Raw genomic sequence first — 26,807 nt, 5'->3', positions numbered from 1 at the left:
GCGCTGCCAGACGTGCTCCAGACGCACAAAGGACAAAGAGGCAGGCAGGCGGAGAGCTTCAGTCATCGGCACAGAGGCCATCGCGCCAGTCGGGTCGGCCTGCAGCCAGCCGCCGACAGCCCAAGGTGACTTTCCCTCAGAGTTGAAAGCAGAGACGGTGAGGCGGGTTTTAGTGAAAATAGTTGGTTTTATTGTGGATGCTAAGACTTTACACACAAACATCTCTTTACTGCCCGTTTCAGGAATGGGTGACAGAACCTGTGAGGAAATGTCCCGCTGATCAGAGCAAACAGAACATTTCTGAACACGTTACACACCAACACAGAGTTACTGAACAGGAAGTGACATCACAGGCCGGAGGGAGGCCAGCGGGGCAAAGTGCTTCCTGAAATGAGCATCATTAACACCTAAACCCACAGAAGCAATACTGGACAGCAGCTTAAAAGCAACGGGTTAAATAAAAGAGACCAGAGCCGACTCAAATGATAAAAGATTCCCTTCTTGGAGGCGGCGCACCCAGACGGCTCTGGCATCATCCCTGCAGGGCTGGCAGCAGGTCGGCGATGCTCTCCACGTAGTAATCAGGTACCATGCCCTGCCTCCCCGCACAGCCGCTGGCCCGGTGGGCCTCGGCCTCCGCCACGGTGCTGACCCCCGTCAGCGTCAGCAGGGTCTTCAGGCCGCAGTTGGAGCCCAGCAGGATGTCCGTGTCCAGGCGGTCCCCGACCATCATGCATCGCTCCGGCTGCACGCCGAAGCGGGCCGCCAGGCAGTCGAACATGAAGCGGCTGGGTTTGCCCACCGTCTGGGCCTGGCGCTGGGCTGCGGCTTCCACGGCCTGCAGCAAGCAGCCCGTACCTGAGGAGGACAGGTGAGCGTTAAATGGACACTGCACCACACCTTCATAACTGCACATTTACACATTTACACACATGCTTCATGCTGCTGAACTGCTGAAGCCACAAAATGGACTCTGTACCACACGTGAATAGCACTCTGTCTATTTCTCCTGCATTGTTTACATTGTCTTACATTTCAATTGTTTAAATAAATCGCTGCTGCATCTTTATCCTGAAAAAGATCTACAAATCTACTGTGATATTTCAAGCTGTATGCAAACAAAATTTCATTCTGTACGCACTCTGTGCATACAAAATGACAAATAAAGCTATCTATGTCTTTGTCCATGTTATGTTGCGTCACTTTTACGCAAACAGAGAACCGCGTTTGTTCTAGAGCCGGTCAGCAGCCCGCAGAACCAGAACCGACATCCAGCACAGCCTGGGCCCCGGCACCAGATCACCTCCAGAAACAGAACCAATCAGGGAGCAGGGATCATGACACGCTTCCTAAATGCAGCTCCTAGGGGTCGCTGCGCACACTGCCACCTACTGGGCATCCGCTGTAAGTTCACCCCTCAGGATGATGCTAAACACTTACAGGTAAACACATCAGTGACGTCAGCTGACTGCAGCATTTTTTGAGAGTTGTGTGTTTTATGACATTAACCATCTGTTAATTAAAGTCATCGTCACTGGCTGGACTTTCCCTGAGGTTCTGTTGGCAGGATCAGCTGTTACAGCCCAGAAACTAACGTTACCCTGATCTGATGCAGATACTTCACCTGCTGCAGATTCATGATGAAACGCGTTTCTTCTTTATTTGGATTAACTTTAGAATCTGCTCAGAACTTTACATTTTTCTGTCTGATTACATCATTTCAAAATATTTAGATTTTACTCAATGCTTGAGTTGCTTTTTTACCACTTGTGTCATTTCCTGCGTGGTTACTTCTTACTTTTACTGCATTAGAACTACAGAAGCGGAGCTAAATTACTGAGTGCAGGTTCTGAACTCAGATCTGCAGACCACAGCGGCTGTCGGTCACTTTCTACCTTTGTGGCTCAACATGAAGCCGTCTTTCTCAGGCTTCTACACGCCTGGGCCGGTTTCCCTCCTGCTTTGACAGCAAGGGATTTAAACTACGTTTCTAGAAGTTATAGACGTCCACTGCTAAGAAATGTGACTTTAGAAATCCAGTTAATGTCAGAAATCAGGGGTGGAGCTGAATCATGGGGCAGCATCAGGACTGTGACAGCTGGACCATTTAGACAAAAACTGTGATTATATCTCAGCTATAATTTAATTTACACTTTTCTCTGCTTTAACCACAAGCAACGCGATATTTCCTGTAGATAAAGATGTTTGTAAACCAGAACTATTTAAAACAAGAAATTTAACTGCTTTTATTAAACAGAATATTTAAACTAACCAGTCTGTGTGTTAAACAGTCTGACCAGAACTTAATGCTGAAGAGATTCCTGAAAGTTTACGGTAAAAACTACGATTATATAAACTCTAAAACAAATAATCCCGATTCATTAATTGTTACATAACTGTTTGAAAATTACATTTTAATTATATTGCAAATGTGGTTAATTGTTCAGCTCTGCTGTAATATTTATGTTGCTATACTTTCCCCTCTGATGGACTTTCACTGCCTTTTATGTCCAGAAGTTATGGATCAGAACCAAAGGTTCTGGTAGATTAAATAATATCTCATTCATACTCTATAATATTATCTTTATGGTTTCAACATTTAGTGAAACGGCTCAGCTGCATTAACCCGTCCCTCAGGGGCCATTCTGGGCCCAGGGTCCTGCTCAGGGGCCCAGAGAGGCAGTCTGTGGGATTCGAACCGGGGAACCTGCGCCTGCACTCTCTGAACTGCGTTCTGAACCAGAACCAGAACCACGGTGTGATTCTCTGCTGAAGCCCAAACCCAAAATGGAGCAGAACCTGGATGAGTGTCGCTTTGGAGATGCCTGGAGGTTCTTCACGGTTCGAGTCATTAAATAAATAATAATAATAAATAATAACTTCCAGAACTTTCTCTGACCCATCTGCACGGAGCCAGAAAGACTGGAAGCAGCTAAACCTCTAACCTTAACCTGGACCCACTGGTACCATGCAGCGGGTCAGAACCCGGGGTCAGCGCGCCGTGGGTCGGTACCTGGAACAGCCTTGCCCCCCTCCAGAGGCAGCCTGCTGTCCCTGTTGGTTCCGACGAACAGGCAGTCGTTCTGGAGCAGGTACTGCAGGGCTCGGTTCAGCTTCATGTAGCTGAAGTGCTCGTCGAAGCCGACCACCACCGCCTTGACGTCCGGGTCCAGCGGCACGTTGGCCCAGTCCTGCTGCGTCCCGGAGACGTGGTCGGGTCCCACGCCGACGTGCTGGATGCCCACGGCCTGCAGCTCCTGCTGCATGGCGGCGCTGCCCAGCAGGTAGACCTTGCCCCGCAGCGCGCACACCGTCTGCAGGTAGGCGGCGCAGCAGAACGCCGTCCCGAACACCTCGTCCTCCGTGACGTTGAAGCCCAGCGCAGACATCTTCTCCGCGTACATGCTCCGGGTCTTGGTGCTGTTGTTGGTGACGAACAGGACCCGCTTTCCGCGCTCCTTCAGCAGGTTGATGACCTGCGGGGCCCCGGCCACCGCCTGGTTCCCCCGCCAGATCACGCCGTCGCAGTCGAACAGGACGCAGTCCACGGAGTCCAGCAGCGGCTTCACCAGCGGCCCGCTCAGCCGGACGCATTTGGACCCGGACCCGGACATCTTCGGAACCTTCAGAACCCTACAGAGGACGCGGCATGCCCGGCTGACAGCGCAGCTCTCTGCTGTGGAAATTCACCGGAGGACCGACCTGACCTTCTGCCCCGTGCTGCCGCGGCTACTTCCGCACCGGCTTAAAGGAACAGTTACGCAATTTCAAACGCCCCGCCCACTTCCGGTACAGCCACCGGAGGCGCACGCGCAGCAGAAACAGCTTTCCGTTCAAGATTAAAATAGTTCAACTGTTTCTGTTGCTCTGGTCACAATAATTTGTGAACCAGTTTCAAATTCTGTGACACTGTGACTTTCTCCTGCATTGTTTACATTTCCAATTGCTTTACTTTTAAATTCAGTGCTGCACCTTATTAACCTGACAGCCAGATGCATGTATCGCTCCGCCTAGCTCCACTCACATACATCTGGGACACCGCCATAGGAATTGCCTTTACTGAAGGCTGGGCCTTATCAAAACTCCTTGCATATGATTGGATAAGCCACTTGTCTGTCATCTTTATCGACGTGCTATTTCAACCACTCACACCGAAGCTAACCCGTGACGCTGATGAGACCGACGCAGGAAAAAAATTTTTTTTTTTTTTTATGTGTTTGCGGCTCTTGTGGCACGTATTTTATTGACAGTGAGCTGACAGGAAGAGGGGGAAGACAGGCGGCAAAGCGCCGCGGGTCGGAGTCGATCCCGGGCCGACCGCGTTGAGGACTAAAGGCCTCCCAATATGGTTCGCGCTAACCGCTAACCGCTCCGGGGCGCGTCCGCGTCCGCGCCCCGGAAAACAAAACTTGTCAATCCGGTCGGGAGAAGGGTGAAAACATGGTTTCCACCAACAAAAGCCTTCAGAGCCGTTCTCTGATGTTCTTTTAATGAAACAATATCAGATAGATTGGACAACACGGAAGAAATAGCAGCATCAATGCTAACGCTTGCTTCCTCGATGCGAGCCGCCATTGTTGTTGGAATCTCACGGTGGCTTCTCCACTACGTCACATCCATGAAACACCCGCCCTGCGTCCTGATTGGCCAGACCATAAATTTGGTTGGGGAAATCACTTTCAATCAGCCGTGTCCCAGATGTATGTGAGTGGAGCTAGGCGGAGCGATACATGCAGCTGGCTGTTGTCAGGTTAGCACCTTATACTGTATTTTAAATATACTGTAAATTACAAGCTGTATTCTTGCACAACCAATTCTGTACTAGGGCTGTGCATAAAAATCGATATAAAGATTAATATCGATATTTTTAAAAACGATTTAATATCGATATTCTGGCTTTCAATATCGATATACCTCCCAACCTCTAGGGGGCGTTATCACAGCGCAACCATTACAGTTCACAGCGAAGGAGAGCAAGTGAGACGAATTTGTGGAACGGCCGACAGGATTTTAGAAGCTCCTTTGTCCCTAAAATCAGATGTTTGGGCACATTTTTGGTTTCTGTGACACGTTAAATGCATTGAAGCAAATGCACTTTATTTTCCTGTTAATATGTCTGTGATCAATAAATAGAACATAAACATAATATTTGGCTGATTTTGGTGATTGAATCAGTGAGCATTAATTCAAAGTAATAAATATCGATTGGAATCAAAGCAAGCTGAGCTATGTATCGAGAATCGTATCGTATCGTGAGCTGTGTATCGAGAATCGTATCGAATCGGCTCATCCTAGATGATACCCAGCCCTATTCTGTACATAAAAATGATTTTTAAAAAATACTCACCTGTACACTGTGACTTCTCCTGCATTGTCTACATTTAAATTGTTTACTTGTAAATCACCGCTGCACCTTATACTGTAATTTAATTTTACTGCAATTTTCAAGCTGTATGCAACAAAATTTTGTTCTGTAGGCACTCTGTGCATACAAAATGACAAATAAAGTTGTCTAAGTCAGCTTGTCGTCCTGTTGTAAAGTATTCACACCCACGCCTGACCAACACAGTCCGTTATGTGTAACTTAAAAATGAATGCTTATTTTTAAGTTAGTCCTTATATAGAACAACCACTGACTACAATCATAGATCCAGGATGTTGGAGGCATGTCAAGCCCTCAACACCTACATTGTTTTTCCCTTCAGAATAAATGAACAGCAACATCCAAGTTAAGACTTTAACTAGGCCACTCTAAAATTTGATTCCTTGTAGCTCTGGCTCTATATTTAGTGTCTTCCTGCAGGAACACAATCCTCTGCAGCCTGTTTGCCTCAAAGATTCACATCTTTCCTCATTCCACCACATGCAGCGTTTGCCTGCAGGCCAAAACTGTCAACTCTGGGTCCCACACGACCCACGGACCTTCATCACGTCTGCTGTAAGCCACAGGACTAAAGCAGCCATGTCCAAACTTCCTGCAACATGGACTGAAATCCTCAAATAAATCAACTTGTCAGCTGAAAAAATAAATAAATCATGAAGCAAAAAAAACAACTTATTTTTGACATATGTAAATCGAACAGAAAATAACGTATTTTTATTTTAATAAAAACAGAAAGGGCGGTGGATGAACACATATGTGCACTTTTTAGGTTTTATTGCTTAAAAAAATAAATCCAAAAACCAATTTTCTTTGTTTTTGACTGAAAGCTAATGAAAACTAGAAAAGTTGGAGAGGCCAATTAACATTAATCTAGACAAAAACCAATTAACCTCAGCAGAACAAGTATAAAGTTTATTTTGGTTCTTTGACTGTCAGAAGCACCAGGTTTGAGCTGCCGGTCAGTAATAAAGATACAGTTTGGTAAACTTAACATAATTAGTCCATAAAAGGTAAAGCAGTTTACTTTCTCCGCTGTAGCAGTGCTGGAGCAGCTTCAGTTGGCCTTTTTCTGGGGCGCTTGTGGAGGGAAGAAGATCTCCCGCAGGTTCCCCAGCAGCCCTCGGCTGTAGTAGAACCTCTTGGAGTGATCCGGGACCGGCCCACAAAGATCGTCGGCTCCGGGCGCCGGGTGGCAGTGGCGACAAACAAAGCCCCGGCTTTTGTACCACTCGTTGGACGTTTGGTTGACAACAGCCAGGAAGGAATGAAACAAGGTGTAACCGGCGAGGAGGAAGAAGACGAAGATGACGAAGCCCAGCATGAAGACGATGCGAGGGAAGGTCATGAACAGGTGCTGGAGACACACAGGAGCAGCAAGGTGTGAAGCAGCTTATGGAGCAGCGGCGTGTGGGGGGTGCAGAGGCGGTACCTGAACAACAAAGAGAGGTCCAGTGGGCTGCTGCTGGCCGTACGCGTCCATGTAGCTGGCTCTGAGGAGCCCTGAACGCAGCACGGCGTGGAGCAGCATGTCCCCCGTCAGAAGGGCCACGTCCAGGGCCATGGCGCACACGCTGAGCAGGTACAGCAGGAAGTAGCGGGTGTTCCCGGCGCCGACACAGTTGTTCACCCAGACACAGTGGTGGTCAAAGCGCTGAACGCAGCGGTTACAGAGCCCTGAAATCAGGAGGGAGGACGTTTCAGTCCGAGCAGGGGACAGGATGGACAGCAGAGGACAGGATGGACAGCAGAGGACAGGATGGACAGCAGAGGACAGGATGGACAGCAGAGGACAGGATGGAAGGCAGAGGACAGGATGGACAGCAGAGGACAGGATGGACAGCAGAGGACAGGATGGACAGCAGAGGACAGGATGGAAGGCAGAGGACAGGATGGAAGGCATGAGGACAGGATGGACAGCAGAGGACATGATGGAAGGCAGAGGACAGGATAGAAAGTAGAGGACAGGATGGAAAGCATGAGGACAGGATAGAAAGAGAGGACAGGAGCAGAGGCTTACTGAGGGAAAAGTATTCATACCACTTGAACTTTATTGCATTTTGGCCCGTTACAGGGATCAATAGATTTTATTACATGTCAACGATCAACACAAAGTAATGTTTAATTGTAAAGTGGAAGGAAAATGATAAAATATATTAAATCATTGTTAAAAATAAAAATCTTTAGCGCATTTATTTTCAGCGTCCTTTAATCTGATAGCCTGAATAAAATAGAGTGACCAAGAGCCTTAAGAGGTCTAACAACTAAAGACAAGCTGTGATTTAACGGCAGATGTTCTGGTTCTGGCCTCAGAGGAACATCCAGCATCATGGAGACCGAGGAACCCAGCAGAAAGTTCTGGTCCAGTTTACAGCAGGTCAGGTTCTACAGAACCTCTCAGAGTTCTGATCATCATCTGGATCATGGAGAGAGGATGGAGCCTCCTTCCAGCAGGAGAACCAGCCTGAACACAGAGCCTGAGGTATTGTGGGATGGTTTAGATCAGAGCAGATTCATTAGTTAGGATGGTCTAGTCAAAGTCCAGATCTAAATCCAATTAAGATCCAATTGTGGCAAGCCCTTAAAGTTAAAGAGCAGATGCTCTCCACCCAATCTGACTGAGCTGGAGCTGTTGTGATGAAAATGGGCAGAAATGTCAGCGAGACAAACCCAAAAAAAACAAATGCTAAAGGGGAGTTTTCCTCTCCACTGTCGCTACATGCATGCTCAGTATGAGGGATTGCTGCAAAACCATCAACTCAATGCCAGCAACTGTCCTCTGAGGCTCCATGATCCTCCAGGAGGAGCGAACGCTGCGACCTGCTGGGTTCCTGGGAGAGAAACCTGTCTGGAGGATTTAATTGACTTGATAACGAGCCGTGAGATAACGAGCCGTGAGACGACGTGTTGTGAATCGATGCTTTATAAATAAACTGAATTTATTCTGAACGGTCCAGTTTAGAGGAGCAGAACTCACTGCAGTGTTTGGAGCGGGCCGGTTTAACGAGGCGGCACGTTTCACAGGACACCCCCGGATGGAACAGCCTCCTGTCATACGGGTAGACGTGGATCAGGCTGGAGACTTTTTTCTGCGTGACCGTGCCTGGTGGGTGGAGAGCAGAGCTGAGACAGCAACACAGCAGACAAATCTAAAGAGGCGACCCTGTGTGGCCTTTGTCCTTCCAGAAGCTACAGGAAGTTAGGCTAGAATAAGCTGCAGAGCGTTAGATGGACTGAGCACCTGGGTCTGTGTTGATGCAGAGGTAGAAGAAGAAGGTCTTGATGACCAGCAGGACATAAGGCACTGACAAGCTGGTCAAAGAGGTGTCCATCTCCCGGCAGAAGCCAAACACCTCGTAGGTGAACTCTGCATACACGGCGCCTTCCAGGAACAGGTGCAGGTATATAAAAAAGTTGCTCCTGAGATAAAAAAAAGGAGAAACATATTAAATAACATGGAGGCATGAAAGCCACAACATCAGATTTAAAAGCTAACCTTTGATGGAACAGTCTGTGGAAGATCCAGCGTGAAAACCTCTGGAGCCACTGAGGAGTCACAGGTGCGACTACCTGGGAAGATAATGACGTAGATGTGGCTCAGCAGCGCCCCTCAGCGGTGGTTTGAGCGAATGAGCGAACAGGACTCCTACCTTTGTAACGTAACTGAGCAGCGTGGTGAAGGGGTTGTGTTGCTGGCCTGAGTATTTGCACACCAGGAATATACAGGTGAGCACCACGGCGACGTAGATCCCAAACAAGGTGAGGAAATCCATGTTTCACCTGGCAGCAGCCAACAGGTGTCACACCTGTCCTGACACGGAGCGGCGTCACTGCTGGCGCAGCCTCACAGCCTCCACCAGGTATGCCAGGTTCTCTGGAAGTCACAGAGGATCACCGACGTCAGCCTGGCCACCAGAAACACACCTGCACCGCTGCTAGGAGACAACTTCCTGCTTCCGCTGCCCCTCTTACCCCCCCACAGGTGTTGCTGCCCCTCCCACAGGTGTTGCTGGCCTCAGCCGCTCCTTAGCTCCTCTTCCTGGCCAACATTACATGGCCAACTCTTACCTGCAGTCCATGCCCACCTACAGACTCCGTGAATGATGCTACTTCCTTAGCCTGATGCTAACATGATCACGTGTGACATGATCACGTGTGTAGAGGAGGGCGCGTCAGCAGCCAAGGAGCTGCATGCAGACATGTATATATGACATCTATATCCGAATCAGAAATACTTTATTAATCCCAGAGGGAAATTATGTTGCACACTCCAGATATTTAAACAACACACACACACACACATATATATATATATATATATATATATATATATATATATATATATATATATATATATATATATATATAAATAATTATACATTATTATAAATTAGATGTATATAATTTATAGCAACATTTATAAATATATATTTATAAAAAACTATATATATACATATATATAGATATAGATATAAATCTCTCTCTCTCTCTCTCTATATATATATATATATATATATATATATATATATATATATATATATAGTGATAATATATAATTACATATTATTATAAATTAGATTTATATAATTTATAGCAACATATATACATATATTTATAAAAAACTATACATAGATATAAATCTCTCTCTCTATCTCTCTCTCTCTCTCTCTCTCTCTCTCTCTCTCTCTCTCTCTCTCTCTCTCTCTCTCTCTCTCTCTTCTCTCTCTCTCTATGTCTCTCTCTCTCTCCTCTCTCTCTCTCTATATCTCTCTCTCTATATATATATATTATATATATTACATAGCATGTATATATGTATAAATCTATCTAACTCTATCTATCTATATATGTATATATATATATATATATATATATATATATATATATATATATATATATATATAAGAAATTTATTTATGTACTGGTTTACTTTCTAAGGAAAGTCCTTATTTGTGTTACATCAATTAAATCATTCTAATTAGCGCAGCTTTTAGTATTTTTCCTCAGCTGTTTTGATGATGGTTTTGATGAGCGCCTAGTCTTTCAGGTTGGAAGGCCTCTTTGCCATCACCCTAATCTTTAACTTTCTCTTTCATTTTTCCATCAGATTGAAGTGAGGACTCTGGCTGGATTGCTCCAAAACTCTGATGCTACCTCCAGTCTAAAGAAACATGATGGTCGCTAGTTATGCTGCAACACTGATGGTGGAAGTGAGGGCTGCTGTGGGCTAAACTCTGAGGGTCTGTCCGCCCCAAACAACGCTGCAGGTCACGTCTGGATCAGCTGTGGTTGTTTTATTGTGTTTCTAAACTCCAGACTGTTTCACTGACTGAGACACAGACTGACCAGGTCCAGAACAATTAATACATGTGTAGCATGACACCATACGACACGCAGTATAATCGTTTTGGTGTTTTGCCTGTGAAAGACACGTTGTGGAAGCTGATGGAGCGCCATCCATTACTCCTGTCAAGGTGGGGTTTTAAAAGTAGTCTGCAGCCCGGCTAATTAACCAACATTTTACACCTGGGTTCTTTTTCTCCAGAGCTTATTGGCCAAAAATATTAATTAATGAACACTGGAAGAATACTAGTAGAAAATGGAAGGTTTGTTAGCAGAAGAAGTAATAGTAATTAAATCAGGTTATAGATTTTTATTTAAAAAATTGTGTGAGAAACTACAGTGATATCAAGAAACCGTGTTTGTGTACGGTGTGTTACATTACCTTAAGCATTAGTCAGCGTGAAATACGTGGTCATGTAATGATAATGACAACAGCATCAAACCAGCCCATAATATTCTTCCAAGGCAACTGTTGCCATGGCTAAGCTGCATGAATAAAATAGTTTGTTGTGTTTCACTACTATAAAAAGTTGTATATGTACCCTGGGTACGCTGCAGGGTGAAGGCCACCGTCTGGACACACATACAGGTTGTTGTTCTGTCTCTCCCGTCCACGGCTGCTCCTAAAGCCGCGGAGCATCACAGAACACCTGTTGGATCTGGTTGCATACCTGGCCGACAGCTCCGGTTACATCCCTCCGGTCTGGCAGGAGAACATCCCTCAGGAGCTGCGTGCACATCTGTGGCTGCTCTTTAAAAAGGTAACGCTGGTGGGGAAAACCGTTTTTAAATGTGATTCTGGCTAACGTTTACTTCCTGATCCTGTGAGTGTTTGTACCGGCACAGTTTGAGAGTTAAAGCAGTTAAATAATGCTCGCTGTATCAGTCTGCTGGTTGGTACGTGTGAACCGTCCTGCCTGAGGCATGAGTGAAAGCTTAGTTTGAAGTTTTGATTATGAAGCTCGTCCTGTTCAATTATTCAGTTTCTAACGCACTTCCTGTTTACACCGTGTTCTCCGCCACTAATAACTTTACTCTCCGGTCGCCATACAACTCTTCCCCAAGACTTTCTCTTGTCCTATAAGGACTTTTTACGTGACTTAATATATATTATGTCCTTCAATAACATTAAATGATATTTACCACAAATACAGGTTATATATAACCTATATATAATATAGGTTTATCTGTCCTACTGAAACGGGTCATCTGTAATCAGTCTGGTGAACTCCACCTCCTGGTTAACAGTAGGATTTACGTTACAAACTTACAGGATAAATAACAGTATAACGTTCCCAACACACATATAATAAAGATTTTGTAAAATATTATTAAAGCAAACCCAACTGCAAAGCTATTGACCAGCTGATAATTGTTGGTGCCAGAGTAAATGAAGCTGTCAGTCCACCGACTAAAAAGTTTTAGTGTGATCCTTAGGTTTTTCTCAGCTAATTTTAGGACAATTAATGTTAAAAATAGTTTAATTAATCATAATTTTGGCCACAGGTAGCTTTTTGCTAAAAGTTATTAAAGCTAAGTTTTAGCAAATAAATGCTTAATGGCTGATGTGACTCTGAGAAAGAAGCCCTTGTTGCTAAATCATCTGAACCCGGCTATATTTTGAGTGAGTTTACAAACTTATTTCAGTATTTCTGAAATTACTAACGGGTTTGTGACACATCTTGTGTTATATTTTTTTAACAACCTCTCAGAAATAATGTGAGCAAATCTTTGCTGTCTTTTATTTCAGTATTTCAAGACTCAAATACCTCAAAATGCGGCTTTGGTTGCGTTCTTGAATTATTTTAAAGCTACATTTTTAGATGACTTCTTTCAGATGACTACTTTTAACTGTTTTTATTCTGTCTGATGTAAGATTTTACAGTTTTAATTTTTTAGTTGGTCTTTGTGGATGCTTTTTATATAAAATGCATTATATGTAATGTAATTAGTTATTTTTTTGCCAGGTCTCCCTTGAAAAAGACATTATTAATCTCGATGGAGTCTTTCCTGGTTAAATAAAGGTTTAATAAAAAATCTCAAGTTATTTTATGTAATAATAAAACCCGATTAGCTGGAGATATGAACCAGCTTTAGAACAAGTTAGTTATGCGATATTCAACACACAGTGTTACAGTTTTATCATTTTCTGAGAGGAAATGTCACCAAATTATAACAGTTAAGTTTTCTGCTATCTGCTAGCTAGTTGCTAATCACAGTTCCTTCGTTTCTTTTAATTCATGTCTCTCATATTTCATCTGGTGAAAATTATTGAATTTATCTTATTAATAATTTTTCTTACTTAGTAATTACTTAATGCCTCTTATTTTGTAAAAAAAAAAAAATCAAATACTGCTAAATATTGCTGAGGCAAAATATTTGCACTGTTAGCAAATCTTAGCTATCTCTGCTAGCTAGTTGCTTACGCACCAGTTTTTAAGTGCAGTTAAAACACTAACTTTTGTTGAGGTTAATTTTTTAACTTTACTTATTGTCTGTTATTACAATATATGTTTAGTATTAAAAAGCTGCTAAATGTTATTTAGGATAAATATCAGGGCTTGTTTCAGTGGTTAGGCTAACTGCTAGCAGGTTGCTGTGTCCCCTGAAGTTTTGCTGTTTAAAAGTTTAATTGAAAACCCAATTTGAAGGTTGGTAAGTGTGGCTGATAATGAAAATATTTTTTGCAATAGCAAGATGTAGATTCTATATTTTATGAGTGGCGAGTGAGTAAACTGCAATATTTTTATAGTTATTATGTACAAATAAATCGAAAATGCAAAAAATACCTAACTTAAATATGTTTTAGCTGCACAGTATAGGTTCATTAGTTCCCTCTTTTACTTTTAAATGATTAATTTTAACTGTGGCTCAGAGGTTATTACGGTTGGTAAATGAGAAACAAATGAACTCAAAGCTTTGGTTTTAATCAAGGATGTTTCTGGCTGTCCTGATCATATATGTTTGAGTTTATTGCAGCCAATCTGGGATCATTATGCATTTCAGTAGCAGGACAGGGTTTCAGTTGAGCCAGTTTGTTCATGGGGGGCCTGCTGTATTAATGACAGGGGGGGTGGAGGATGGCTGGAGATTCAGATGATAATCCTACTAATCCTACAGGCTGAAGGCTTAAATTGCCCCCACTCTGTCTCAATGGGCCGGACATTTCTAGCGTGCCCACACACTCACGCAGACTTCCAGGCAAGCATATGCTCCACTTAGTCCTCACCAGGCTTCCTTGCAGCGACGCAGAGTGATTCTGGGCCAGGAGCGGTCCCTCGGAGAGCCACCTAGTCGAGAGAGGAGGAGGAGGAGAAAGACACTGTGGTGTATTTATAGAAAAATGAGGCCTTACAACAGCCTTTTTTTGGAGAGCGAATTATTAAGGAACTGAGGTGCACGGGTGCAAGCGTCCCAGTTTTCTGATTACCAGTGTGCAAGCTGGCTAGCCGTAGGATGAATCAGGGATGAGACGCGGGACTAACTCCTTGACACACTCACAGGGAGACTGCGCTGCTTCTCCATGCTCACTCACCCTTCGCTCATGACAAAGCTGCTCTGCTTTTAGGGTGGAGGAATGGGGAAATCTTTTCAATCAGTCACCTTTTCTGCCTGACTTCAGTGAGCTGGGATTTTCATCTTTTTGAAGTCTTCGCTGCCATTGAGTGGACAGATCGGTTTCTCGCCTGCCGGCAGGTTCACCAAAAAGCAAGATGAAGAAGTTTTTGCAAAATAAAAAGGGCAGATACTCGTTTCGGCAAAACAAACGTGGCCCTCGGTGTCCATCTAAAGATTTCTGTAAGTTTTATTGTGCCAGCTTCAAGAACTCTGTGAATCCGGCCACTTTAATGGGACTTTGGATTCATTTCTAGCAGCTGAAAGCAGTTTGGATCAGGCAGTTTTGTCATGTTAACAATTATTTCTAAGCCTGTTGTATTTGGCTGATTTGTTGTGAGACTTTTGCTCTCTGTGATGTTCCTCTTTAGTTAATCGTAATTAAATCCTGTCTTCAACACGACCTCCAGCTCAGCCTGTTCTGGTTTCATTTGCAGCATAATTACCATTTAATGGAAATGTCTTGGCGGTGTGCTAATTTCTGCAGGAACGTTTGTCTTTCAGGCTAATTAAGGTCATAATCTCTGTCATGCCTTCATGTGATTGGCTGCGGTGGCTTTTAGAACCAGGTCAGGTACCGCGGAGCATGTCACGGTTCAGGGTGAAGGGTTCTTAAGCTTTTAATATCCAGAGACAGCAGAGATGACAGGAAGACAACGGCAGGAAACAATCAGATTCTATACCTTTATATATTTCAGAGGTCATTTTAATGGAGCTAGACTTGAATGTGTGGGCTGCAAAGGGTAAGTGGCTTTTAGTTTGTGTTGAAGTTCTTTATTGTAGGTTTTTATTTCAGAGCCCATCTGTGAGAGTAAAGCAGCGTTGCATCAGAGGATCTCACGTTGTGAAGTTTTCGGGTAACCTGCCAGCTCATCGTCTCTTTCTTTCCCTCCATCAAGTCCTCAGCATGCCAACATCCAACCAGGGCTGGCCGGAGGACTTTGGCTTCCAGCTCGGCGGTACCGGGCCCAGCTACATCCTGTCGGTGGAGGAGGGCAGCAGCGCCCACCTGGCCGGGCTGCAGGCAGGCGATCAGGTCCTGGAGATCGAGGGCCACAACGTGTCCACTCTGGCTCCGCAGGCCGTCATCGCCATCGCTCAGACCCAGAAGAACATCCCGCCCAGCATTGGAGTGGTGTCTCGAGTCCAGCAGGTCAAGCAGCGGCTACTTATTTTAAAATCTACATTATAGGTTATTTACTGGCATTAGCTGGGTCCCAGGTTATGAAAACCTTTAAAACTGTCCGCCCTACTGGTCCTCTGGTTAAATCCCTTTTTACAGATTTAGCAGAGAATGTTTCGGACACAGCACCGTGTTGCCCCCACCTGTTGCTGCACTGCCGCTCAGCGGGCTGAAGGAAGGCGGCTGCATTTTTAACAGATTTACAGGAAAGTCACGTTCAGCTGAAACATCTTCAGCCACTAAAACACGGACAGTCCTGGTGTGGAAAGGTCTCTCCTTTTAGGGAAACTCAGGTTTAAAGCCTCTCTACTCTTTGTTAGGTACGCCTCACAGATACTTGGCTGAACCCAGAATCGGGTTTATTGGTCAAGTAACGCGGCTTCAGTTCTGCCTTGATTCTTTGAGCTCCTGGTCCATATTGAGGTGAAAGCATCACAGCTGCTGCAGATGTTCTGCTGAGCATCCATGATGAGAACCTCCGAGATCTGGGGACAATGGACCTTACCAGAGGGGCCGCTTTTCATTGGCTGATGCCCATTCTACGTCATAGAGTGGCTACAACGTTCGAAGAAGTCTCACAAACACAAGCTAATGTAGTGCTAGACTACTGCTGTACTAGCATACCGGCATAAAGTTTTCGAGTTAATAATCGAAAAATAATAAAAAATAATGGTTCTCCATTGCCAGTGGGGTATCTGTACTGGTGATGTCAGATATCCTGATCGTATTTGTGGTGGGAAAATTCACAGATTTCCAAAATCAGGTGCAGAATGCCGGGCTTGGATCAAAGCTTGTGCACGACCACACGAGCAGCTCAACCTTCGTAGGATCAACAAGAACAAGGGAGTGTGTGCTGGTGTAAGTATTATTGCTTTGCTTTAATACTTAAAGCAAAGCAATAATACTTATTGCTTATTATTTATTTATTTATTAGCATTTTGTCGGCGGGGATGGGCCAACAGCGTCCCATCCTTATCCGACACCAGCAGACAGAGCGCGAGTGCATAAAGCTAGGCGCGCACCAAAAAGAGCATCGGAAAGTGCAAGTAGGCAGGACAGCAAAGACAAGAGACCATCGATTAGAGCAGAGAGCTTATTAGTACACACAATTTGGACGAAACTGTTCCTCGTGTTAGCCACTCTAGCACCAAGTACAGCGTATCAGGCTAGCCACACAAACATTTGCCAACAAACCACAGGAATTATCCACGGATTTCAAAAGTAACAGACAAAACGATGAATGCACAACTTACCCAGCCTTGCAAGAACAATAGGCATCAGTTATCTTGTCCACATCTATATTAATGCTGAGGGTGTGAGGGTCTGCCGTTTTCCTCATCGACCGATAGCATTTTGCTGTGACCTGCACAACTTTGGAGGCATCGCGTGGCTCAAATACCTTTAACTCATCCAAAAATGATGACATGAACTTGTTAATTCCTCTGTCCATTGTTGTCGATGATATTTTTTCAAAATCAGGCAGAAATGACGCACTAATCGAGTCAGGAATACTCCGCAAAGAATCAGTCCAAGTGGAAACCGCCATGTTTACATAGAAACTTCCGTAGAATTAAAGCGCTGCGAGGCTTTGTTTGTGAGACTTCAGAATTTTAGGTCAGTTGTGGGCGGAGCTTGGTAAGGTCCATGGAGACCAGAACCCAGCAGCATCATCCTGCTGGGAGGAACCATCAGACGATGGACCCGGTCAGCACCGGTACTGTTGGAGCCAGTGGTTCTCTCAGCTGCTGTTCATCACCTGGAACCAGTCGGCCCGTTCTCCTCTGACATCAGCGCGGCGTGTTCCTCCCCACGCCGCCTGCTCTCTGGATATTTTCTGATTTTCAGACCATTCTCTGTAGACCTGAGAGATGGTTGTGGGTTAGAATCTCATCACAGGTTCTGAATAATCAGACCAGCCCGTCTGTCACTAACAACCATTCTAGGTTCTCGGTCACTTAAAGGCCTCTTCTTCATTCTGATGGATCTAGCTGTCTAGATCACACCTGGATGCCCAGATGCAGTAGCTGCCATGTGATTGGCTGATATGTTACCTGCGTTAGCAAACAGCTGGACAGGTGTACCTGATAAAGGTGAGTGATTAGGCTCTGGTGGAGCAGATAGCCTGATGTTCTTGTGTTAACAGCTGAGGGAGGGGTGGCCCACTGGTTAGAGGCCCCAAAGGTTGCCGGTTCTCCCACCAGGAAGCTGTGGCGTCCACGGCGCCGCCTCCACTCGTCCTTTTCAACCCCGTTTTATCCAGAAGCTCATTGGTTCTGCTGCAATTGTCCAACAGCTGAAGCTCGTCAGCACAGTGGGTCCAATATGTGTTAAAGGCGCCAATGGCTGCACAGAAATCCTGATAACTAGTGATAACAGGGGTTATTTTGTAGTTGTGCTTTAATTTGTGCATCTAAATCACAATAACATTTGTATCTGGATGCAGCGATCCATGAAAGCTGGGTTCTGTTACTGAGAGGGAAAGATCCTGAGGATCTGACAGCAGGAGATTCATCAGTCAGACTTTATGCAGTGGTCAATCATTTCTGTTTCTGTACAGATGGACGTGATACCAGGACCAGATGGTCGTTTTGGCTTTACCATCGTGGGAGACTGCCCCCTGCTGGTGGAGGACTGCTCCCCGTGTTCTCCAGCTGGACGGGCGGGCCTGAGGGCCGGGGACTACGTCATGGAGGTCAACGGCATCCCCGTCCGGCACCATGAGATGGCCGCTACGCTCATCAAGGGCTCCCAGGGGAGGACGCTGCGTCTGGGCGTGCTGAGTCTGGGTCCGAGGCACAAGCGCAGCACCAGCCTGGAGGACAGCCAGGTGGGAGGAGAGTGGGCCCGGCTGGACCGCAAGCACAAGGCTCTGGAGTTCAACAGGAAGGTACCGGCTGAGGCACAGAGGGATCCTTCAGTTTCAACAGTCACGCCGATTTCTGGCTCATTTTGTGAAGCAGTGTCTTATTAAATATTTCTTCTTATTACAATTTAACTAGAAATGCTACCGACTGGTGAAGCCTTCTCATTACATCAGCTTATAGACGTGATGCACGGAGCCTCATAAACAGCCGATCAGTGACTGCAGCAACTTGTAATCAGTCTCATTAATGAGGTTTTAGTCGTTTTTCTTTGCAGGCAGCTAGTCGTGGGATGATGAGGAATCTCCCACATGACCAGCTCCTCCAGCCTCTTCCATCAGAGCCACATGTTGAGTATTATCTGCATTTGTGAGGCTGTTTGCTGGTAAAAAGCAGGGAGGAAGCGTATTTATTCATAACTGACTGACGTCCTGACCGCTGGCTCCTAATTCAGAACGTAGAGCAGCAGCGGCCCAAATCATGATGCTGCCACCGCCGTGTTTTACAGCTGAAGGATGGAGTTAGTAAACCTACATGTACAAATGCAGGAAGTATGTTTCTACGCTTCCCTCCACTTTTTACAGTACTTGACGACAGTTGTCGTATAGTTATTAAAATCACAGTTATTTCCATATTAGTTAACATCGGTGTAATCAGAGGAGTTCAGCTGTCTAGAAGTTACTCTGGATTCCTCTCTGGTCAACCTTTTCAAACTCTGTAAAGTTTTATAAAATGAATCAAGTATGAGAATCTTCAGCACCTCAGTTTGAGGTTCTGGTTTCCTGAATATAGTTAAGATTGGACTTGATTAGGTTGCAGCAGTAAAACCCGCTGGCTGCTCACGTTTCCTCCCATTACTGGGGCTTAAAATATTCTCACTTATCAGAGGAAAGTTATTCTCAATAAACTATCATGATTTATGTGAGATTTCTTTTATATTCAAAGTAAAAATCTGATCTTTTGTTTTGGTGTTCATGTTTTTAAAATCTGTAAAAAGTCCAGACTTTCAGCCCCTGCTCAGCTTAAAGAAGCTGCTGCTGCTCGGTGGACATCAGGCTCCACCACCAGTAATTATCAGCTCTGATGAACGCTGGAGTCAGGAGCGGTGCCTCCATCCTTCACTGTCCTCAAGCTCCACCTTGGTTGTCTCCATCAGGTGGAGCAGATTCTGGGCAGTGATCCGGAGGTGAAGGAGAAGCTCTTCTCTGTGCTGAAGCAGTACGCAGCAGAGAAGCGGGTGGAGTGGTTGGCGTCGGTGCTGCCAGAGATCCTCACCACCGAGGAGCACCGGCAGCTCATCTCCAGCATCAGGTACGAGTCTCAGCTCGTCACCGCCGCACTCAGGAGGGCAAGAAGCAGGAAGGAAGCGTGTTGAAAGCGTTTCTCTAGAAAACCCAACCATGTCTGGCCGGTGGATCCTCATTGCTCTGCGGTTCCCAGTTTGCAGTCCCTCACTGACAGCCTGACAACAGATGCTCCTGTCAGCCTGTTTCCAGTCAGTCTGCAAAGAGAAGGAAGAATCTGTTATAATGTGCTCCCGCTGAGCCAAAATACCACCAATCAGGACGCTTTGCTCAACCTCTGCTGCATTTTCACAGCTGGTCACATTACAGCCAAGATTCAATCTGTTATAATTGTTAAAATCAAAAAGTTGAACCTAATTATAAATCAGAAGGAAAGTGGATCATGATTTCCTTTTCGTTCAAATAGAAATCTTAATCTGGGCGTGCTTTAAGTAGTTCATATTATACTATTACATTTCAAACCCATGTATCCTTTTAGAACGGTCAGCTTCTTTGGTTTGCTGATTTCATAAAATCTCAGTTAAACACTGAAGTTTCTGGTTGTGATGTGACAAAATGTGTGAAAGTTTAAGGTCTATGAATACTTTGTCTCTTTTTGAAATACGGTGGCACTAGTGGCGTTGCTGGGGGTCCTGGGGTAGATTGGGAGCATGCTTGGCCCCGGGTATGAATTCTTTTACTAGGCAGTTTGTGAATATTGCTCTCACTGTGCTGAGGATGAGCAGAAAGGAACAGGCTTTGGTTTCCGGCAGTAAAACGGCGGCTGGCAGAGGGAGCAGCATGAAGGCGTCTGATGATGAGCCACAGAGGCTCCTGGTGTCGTGGACACGGCGGTCATCATGACCACGCCGCTCTGTCTGTGCGGACCAATCAGATGACAGAACGGACCCGTCCAGCAGGTTTTGCTCGTAGGCATGTGGCAGAGTCTTCCTATGGGACTGAATGACGCCAGAAAGCTGAACATGGACAACTGATCCTGTTGCCAGTTCTGTTTACGCCAAAATAAGCCGGATTCTGTCCTGGTTCCCAGATGATTTGCTCTTCCGTCTGTTTTATTCTCTCCCTGAGCTGGCGTCCTCCTCCACTACTACTACTGAGTCTACCTGCAGCTCTTTCTAGTTCTATAAATATCCTGAAAGAAGGATCTCCATCAGCGAGAGGCGGGCCAGTTTATCTCCTGAATGACTTCCTCATCGGTAGCGTTAACACAGTCCACCTAGGGCAGAACTTTCTTACCTCTCTCCGTCTCTCGGGGGACTTTCTTCTCCTGGTTCTGCTCAGAGCTCAGACATCTCTCTGTGGTCATGGTGCGGTGAAGGTCCTCCTCTCTACCACAGAACAGGACGGACCCCAGCGTTGCCATCTGTGGATACGATGATTAGCAGGTGCTAGGTGACAGGTGAAGCCATGGACTGCTTAGGGTGAGTTACGCTTTCTCTTCTCTGTCTTGGCTTCTTTAAAATTGTGTGAAACGTGTTTGTTCCTCATTTTGAGGACTCCTGTAAAGGACAAAGCCTGGGATGTTCTCGGCTTCCTGCAAAGCTCTGGTGAAGGTCTACAGATGTGGAGCAGATGTTTAGTCTGACAAGTCTTTGAAGGAAAGAAACTGCAAAAACTGCTAGTGAGCACATCTCGACTCCCAGCCAGGGAGAAGGTTTTCAGGCGTTTTCAGCATCGTCTGTTTCATCACGCTCTTTGAGATTTACTCCATTATTTCAGACAGGATCGTCCTACAATGAGGAAATTATTACCCGAACTGGTTGTTTTTTACTTCAAATTCATATTTTCAAAGTATTTTTTTATCATGTATCGCCTTTCTTTGAGTGGATCTGTTTCCTTTTCTAGTTTATGTTTGCAGGAGCAAAAAAAAAAAAAAAAATTCACTTGATGAGATGGTTACTCATTTATAAATGAAGAATATTTTCAAAGACAGATGGACAATGTGTTATCAGCCTGAGTTTAGGCTGCAGTGCCTGATCAGCAAGCACATGATCTCATCATAGCTGCTTTTATTACCGTCTCCCTCGTCATCAATGCCTCATGCTGCTCAGTCAGCTTCCCTTCTGATAATCATGCTGTCTGAGCTGCAGGTCATGAGCACAGCGGGTTTTAGGCCAATTCCCCATTCTTCTGGAGGAACAGGCAAAACGGGGAGCTGGACCTTTCCATTGTTGAACAAACCACTTTATTATTTATTACTGGCATTGGAAAACAAATAAGATTGATCGTAGATTCAAGAATTGTTGTCATGAGACAGGACCGAGCGGGCCTGAATGCAGGAAGGTGAGAATAAACAAGTACACTTCAGAAAGGAAAACCATCAACTTTCACAAAGGTGATGTTCTGGTATGAATCAACCCGGAACAAAACAAGCCATAAAGATGCTTCTGAAGCCCATCAGTGCATCGTTGTCCACAGAGAAACAATTGGGGGCCAACATGGGCTGAACGGCCGCTCAGAGAGGAAGAAGCCAGATTATAGTTAGGAGAAATCTGATGGTCTGTTGAAAGTGAAACTGAAGGTTTGGACATAAAGATCATCACTGCATTTGGAGAAAAACGGAGGAAGCTGGAAAACAGCATCCCGACTTTGAAGTACGGTGGTGGCAGCATCATGCTGTGTTGGTATGGTGCACTTCATCAGATGGTTGGCATAATGAGAAAATAACATTATGTGGGAATATGATACATATTTGATTTATATTTGATTGAATTTAACTTTTTAAAGAGTCTTGAGATGACGTGTGAATTGGTGCTATATAGAAAATGTCATTTAATTAAATTATTCAAGTTTTAGATTTTTTTGTAACTCTTACATTTTTCAGATCTCCAAACTGATTTTTAACTAATCAAAGATAAGCTGAAGAAATACAAAAAGCAGTTTTCATTTAGGTGGAAAAGGTATCTGAACCATCAGACAGTCCTTTACTGGTTTTACAGTATTGGACTCTAGAGAACCACAGTTAGAACCAGGATCCACACATGAAGAGAACATAGAACAGTGGAAAACCTTCCCAGAAGAGGCCGACCCACAAGAATTATTCCAAAAGTGTATCAGCGACTCATTCAGGAGGTAAAAACCACCAGAAGTTTGTGACCTTAAGCTCAGATTGACTGGTTCTGTGGAGGAAAATGATCCAAGGAACACCAGCAAGTCCACTTTAGAACAGCTCAGAACCAACAAAATGAGTCTGGACTTAGATCTAAGCCCATCTCACGCAGCAGCCTGACTTTAAACAGGTTCTTCTGCTGAAAAAAACCTCTGATGTGTCTGAATTAAACCAGTTCTGAAAAGCAGAGCGGGTCCAGATTCCTCTACAGTGACGTTAAAGACTCAGAACCAGCTATCTGCTGCTGCTGCAGGGACTGGAGCCACCAGGGAGAATGATACCAGAATCAGTTTGATGATCTGAAACATTTAAGTGAACAAAGAAACATCAGAAGAAGCCTCTGAGGGGGTGAATACTTTTCCCCTCTGTGCCTCCTGCATGTGTGGCTGTTTAGCAGCAGACCCGGTCCTGCTGGACATTTTCAGACGAGTAGATTTGCTCTTAAATGGGGAACAAATCCCCGGAGCGTCATTTTGATGATGTTACAGAGAAACGGGACAAATCAGGAGATTCTCTGAGACACGTCCATCAATAATTTATCTCTGGACGTGTCGCTCGGTCCAGCAAACCTCCTTCCCTGCATCCGGGCCGCCGATGCAGACTGCCAACAGAAATTAGGTCTACTCTGAGCAGTTTTCTGCTTGTCATTCCTCCCTTCTGAGAAATCTGTCCCCTGCTTGCTTCCTCCTCCACAACCCTCCTTCAGACAATTATAGATCTCCGTTCCTTCAAACGAGGTCAAATCAGAACAGACAAGTTTCCATGAGTTGGCACAGAAAACTTTTTGTGATGAAGTGGCTGTTTCAACAACTGTGCAGTCGGTTGCAGAGTAATAGGCGTTTTAATTAATGGGTAATGCTGGAAGGAACCGCTGCACGTACAAACAAATCCTCCTCACACGGAGGGAGTGTGTGTCTTAGAGGTGTTGGTATCTAGGTACGAACATCTGGCCAGCAGCAGGGGAGCTCAGACAGCAAGCAGAGGGGGAGTGTGTGGGCTGCTGGGCTTCCAGAACCACAGAACATTTATTTATATCTCAGGAGTGTGCTTACTGCAGCCAGCAGGCTGCGCTCAGGCTGCAGATACATGTGAAACCTGGGATCTGATCAAAGCTGCATAGACACTGACAGCAGCCCAACAACGTGCAACCTAATTTAAACCTGAACAGACCGAAAAAAGACACAAAACAAATGTCTGTGAAACAAGTGACAGCTCCTTTAAAGCAAGTGCTCAAAAAGCGTCTCCAGAATCACAGAGGAGTCACTTAAAGGTACAGCGCCTGTTTTTAAATGCATGTTATTACTGCATTTGTCAGACGACTGCTCTGCTGCTAAATCTGGACTGTTGGTTGAAAATCCTGTTAGCTCCTCTGCAACTGAAGTCATGCACTTTACTACAAAATGCTGCCGCTGTGATCAGAAGATTAAATGTATTATATTTATTGTTGCCATTTATAGATGAATGGGGGGGGGGTGCACATGTTTGATCACAGGTCAAAGTTATACTTACAGCTCAGTCCTGTAACGTAGTCATCCATCAGAAACACAATCCTGGCTGCATATTTGATCTCTCTTCCTGGTAGAGATGATAAAATATGTCATTGCTGAAAATCTATTATGATCAACTTAAATTTTTCAGGCCTTTCTCTTTCTTCATTGTTCCCAGTTCTCTCTAAGCTTTAGCATCTCAGCCACTAAAGAAAGGCACATGCTGAGGGCAGATAGGGATGTTTAGGCCAGATATACTACAGACATGCACAGCATGAAATATTATGTCCTGAAACTGCATCCAAGTTGTCCTTACCAAATGCAATATTACTTATATTACTGATATTACTGATATTGCATTGATGGTTGCTATTTAATACATTCTGCAGCTGTAATCTCCTGGCACAGAGGTATAGTCTACATACCTTTGATATTGTAAGGTTGAGGTTTACCATCTTAGAAGATGAGGTGAAGTTGTTTTCTGGTTATTGTATCTGCTTTGCATCGGTACCATTGGCATCAAAACCAGCCCACAGCATGATGCTGCCTCTCCGTCCACGCTGGTTAAACTCTCTCCACTGTGGACGGTGACTCTGGTGCTTCATGGATTGTTCCTGATCATATTAATCACTTACCTGCAAATGTTTGAATCTCATGGTTTAAACTAGATTAGAGAAAATTCACAACAGGATCAAACTAGTTTTTGTTTCTAAAATTCTGTAAATAATCTTTGTTGTATGATTATTTCACAAAGGAAACAAACCAGTTCAAGTTATTTAAGTTTGAGCCTAAAATAAATGAGATTCCTGATCATGATAAGTGGATGCAAACTTCTGATCAGCACCGTTTGTTGGAAAATGGTTCACTTTTTTTTAAAGTGATGCAGAAATATACGCTACCATCTGTCAGTTCACTGTGACCTCCCATCAGTTTCAGAAGGCTCAGACCATGGATTATTAATTAGCTACAGCTATACCTGTTTTTATATGTTTAGCTGCTCAGTTCTGCTCCGGTTTATTAAAACTCTCCTCTCGACTTCAAGCAGAGAAACTTTCCTGTTTTCTCTCTTGCGGTGCTGAATGGACAGCTCCTGCTTGTACTCCTCAATGCTGCCAGCAGGGGGCGAACATAGTTTCAGAGAGTAATAAATCTGGAATGCATATGTTTGCAATTTCTGATTTATAAGACATATGACACATTTTACTTATCAATATGTCACTGAAAATGGTCCATACATGTTTTTAAAGTAGTAACAGAGATGTTAGCTGACCTTCTCCTGACCCTGAACCTGTTCTGGTTCTGGATGGAGGGAATGTCCGTCCTGAGGATCCTCTCTCAAACCTGACTGGTTGCTTCAGTTTGGACCGGTTCTGTTCTGGGGATGATCTAAACCACCCAGTGATGGAGAAACACAGGCCAGGGTGGATGAAGGTGGTGGAGAAGATGAGCAGCAGCTCCTGGGGAAGGCTGGACTTCTGGAGTTCTGCAGGAGGTCCAGTCTCTGCTGGACCTTCTTCAGAACAGGACCGGCTCAGGTCCAGAGAAAGGCTGCTTCCTCAGAACCAGAGGTGACCCACAGCAGACACGGTGTTGCTGAGGATGGTGAAGAGAGGCAGTGTGGGGAGACTTCTCCAGAAGTCCACCATCATCTCCACTGTCTTGAGCGGGTCTAGGTCCAGGTGGTTCTGACGGCGCCAGTGGACCAGCTGATCCGCCTCCCGTCTGAATGCCGACTCACCACCATGCTGGGTCAGAGGAGGACAGACGGCTGTTCAGAGAAAAGAGGACTGGGAGAGAACACGGCCCTGAGGTGCTCCTGTTCTCTTTATGGACGATAGACGTCAGAAAAGCCGTGTAGCGGCTTGGCGCTGTAAAATGACTTTTACACTTTTACAGCGCCAAGTCTTCCTCCTCGTTTTGCTCCTGCAGTTTTCAGCCACATCTGGTTTAGTTCTGGATGAATTGGGCTTTTCCACATCTGCAGCGCTGGGTGGAATATTCTGTCTTAACTGCATATTTATTGTGCTTTCCTTCAAATTTAATGTTTCCGGTCATCAAACAAAATTAAGTAAAAACTTAAAATTAAATAATTATTTCATTTCTTAAGGGAAACAGCTTTCCAAACCAAGCAGGCCTGTGAAAATGTGACGGCTTCCCTTTGTGGTCCAACTAACCCGAGACTTCAGAACCAGCGCAGGCCATCAGGAGAAAGCACCACTGGAACCATAACAATGTTGTTTTTCCAAACTACACAAAGAGAACAGGGTTTAAGGAACATCTGATCTTTACTAACGTGCTCCACCAGCTCCAGAGAGTGTTCTGCTCTCTAGAATAAATGTGTCCTAATGACTTTATCCAGCAGCTGAAACCGCTGACGCAGCTTAATGAGCTAACAGCCAAGCCGTGTCTGCAGCCTGTCCCTCTGATCTGATAGCGGCTCCGTTGCTAATCGCTCGCCTGGTGTTGTTTTTCTCAAAGCCCACACTCTGATTCATGCGGGCCACGGCGGATCGAGTCAGAACCAA

At 44.9% G+C, this 26,807-nt stretch overlaps 3 protein-coding genes across 10 annotated transcripts in view; 1 reads left to right on the top strand and 2 right to left on the bottom strand.

Moving 5' to 3' along the window:
• Positions 1-167: 167 nt before the first annotated feature.
• Positions 168-3,770, bottom strand: LOC105929454 (phosphoglycolate phosphatase). The gene is made up of 2 exons (XM_012867248.3): positions 3,014-3,770; positions 168-858 (listed from the first exon to the last, which is right to left on the bottom strand). The coding sequence occupies exons 1-2, from the start codon at positions 3,612-3,614 to the stop codon at positions 533-535; spliced, it is 927 nt and encodes a 308-aa protein (XP_012722702.2). The 5' UTR covers positions 3,615-3,770; the 3' UTR covers positions 168-532.
• zdhhc4 (zinc finger DHHC-type palmitoyltransferase 4) lies at positions 735-9,500 on the bottom strand. Of its 3 annotated transcripts, none has more exons than XM_021318986.2 (7): positions 9,031-9,334; positions 8,877-8,950; positions 8,622-8,800; positions 8,358-8,483; positions 6,813-7,057; positions 6,408-6,737; positions 735-858 (listed from the first exon to the last, which is right to left on the bottom strand). In XM_021318986.2, the coding sequence occupies exons 1-6, from the start codon at positions 9,151-9,153 to the stop codon at positions 6,438-6,440; spliced, it is 1,047 nt and encodes a 348-aa protein (XP_021174661.2). In that variant the 5' UTR covers positions 9,154-9,334; the 3' UTR covers positions 735-858; positions 6,408-6,437. The 3 variants fall into 3 exon arrangements, with proteins under 3 accessions (XP_021174661.2, XP_035987998.1, XP_035987999.1); XM_036132105.1 differs by lacking the exon at positions 735-858 and adding an exon at positions 9,353-9,500 and having other exon boundaries at positions 6,141-6,737; positions 9,031-9,254; XM_036132106.1 differs by lacking the exon at positions 735-858 and adding an exon at positions 9,449-9,495 and having other exon boundaries at positions 6,141-6,737; positions 9,031-9,254.
• Positions 9,501-10,942: 1,442 nt separating this feature from the next.
• Positions 10,943-26,807, top strand: part of grid2ipb (glutamate receptor, ionotropic, delta 2 (Grid2) interacting protein, b) — a 44,716-nt gene continuing 28,851 nt past the window's right edge. For 3 of the 6 annotated variants that reach the window (XM_036132089.1, XM_021318496.2, XM_036132088.1), the window contains exons 1-4: positions 14,434-14,521; positions 15,238-15,491; positions 18,079-18,408; positions 19,539-19,693. In XM_036132089.1, coding sequence (XP_035987982.1) covers positions 14,437-14,521; positions 15,238-15,491; positions 18,079-18,408; positions 19,539-19,693 — 824 coding nt within the window. In that variant the 5' untranslated portion in view covers positions 14,434-14,436. Of the gene's footprint in view, positions 11,485-14,433; positions 14,522-14,956; positions 15,082-15,237; positions 15,492-18,078; positions 18,409-19,538; positions 19,694-21,008; positions 21,108-26,807 lie in introns of those variants that run through there. The other 3 variants (XM_036132092.1, XM_036132091.1, XM_036132093.1) reach the window with 3 other exon arrangements.

The sequence above is a fragment of the Fundulus heteroclitus genome, unplaced genomic scaffold, assembly GCF_011125445.2.
Source record: "Fundulus heteroclitus isolate FHET01 unplaced genomic scaffold, MU-UCD_Fhet_4.1 scaffold_47, whole genome shotgun sequence".
In the NCBI taxonomy this organism is placed as follows: Eukaryota; Metazoa; Chordata; class Actinopteri; order Cyprinodontiformes; family Fundulidae; genus Fundulus; species Fundulus heteroclitus.
This window is presented reverse-complemented; position numbering and strand designations above follow the sequence as displayed.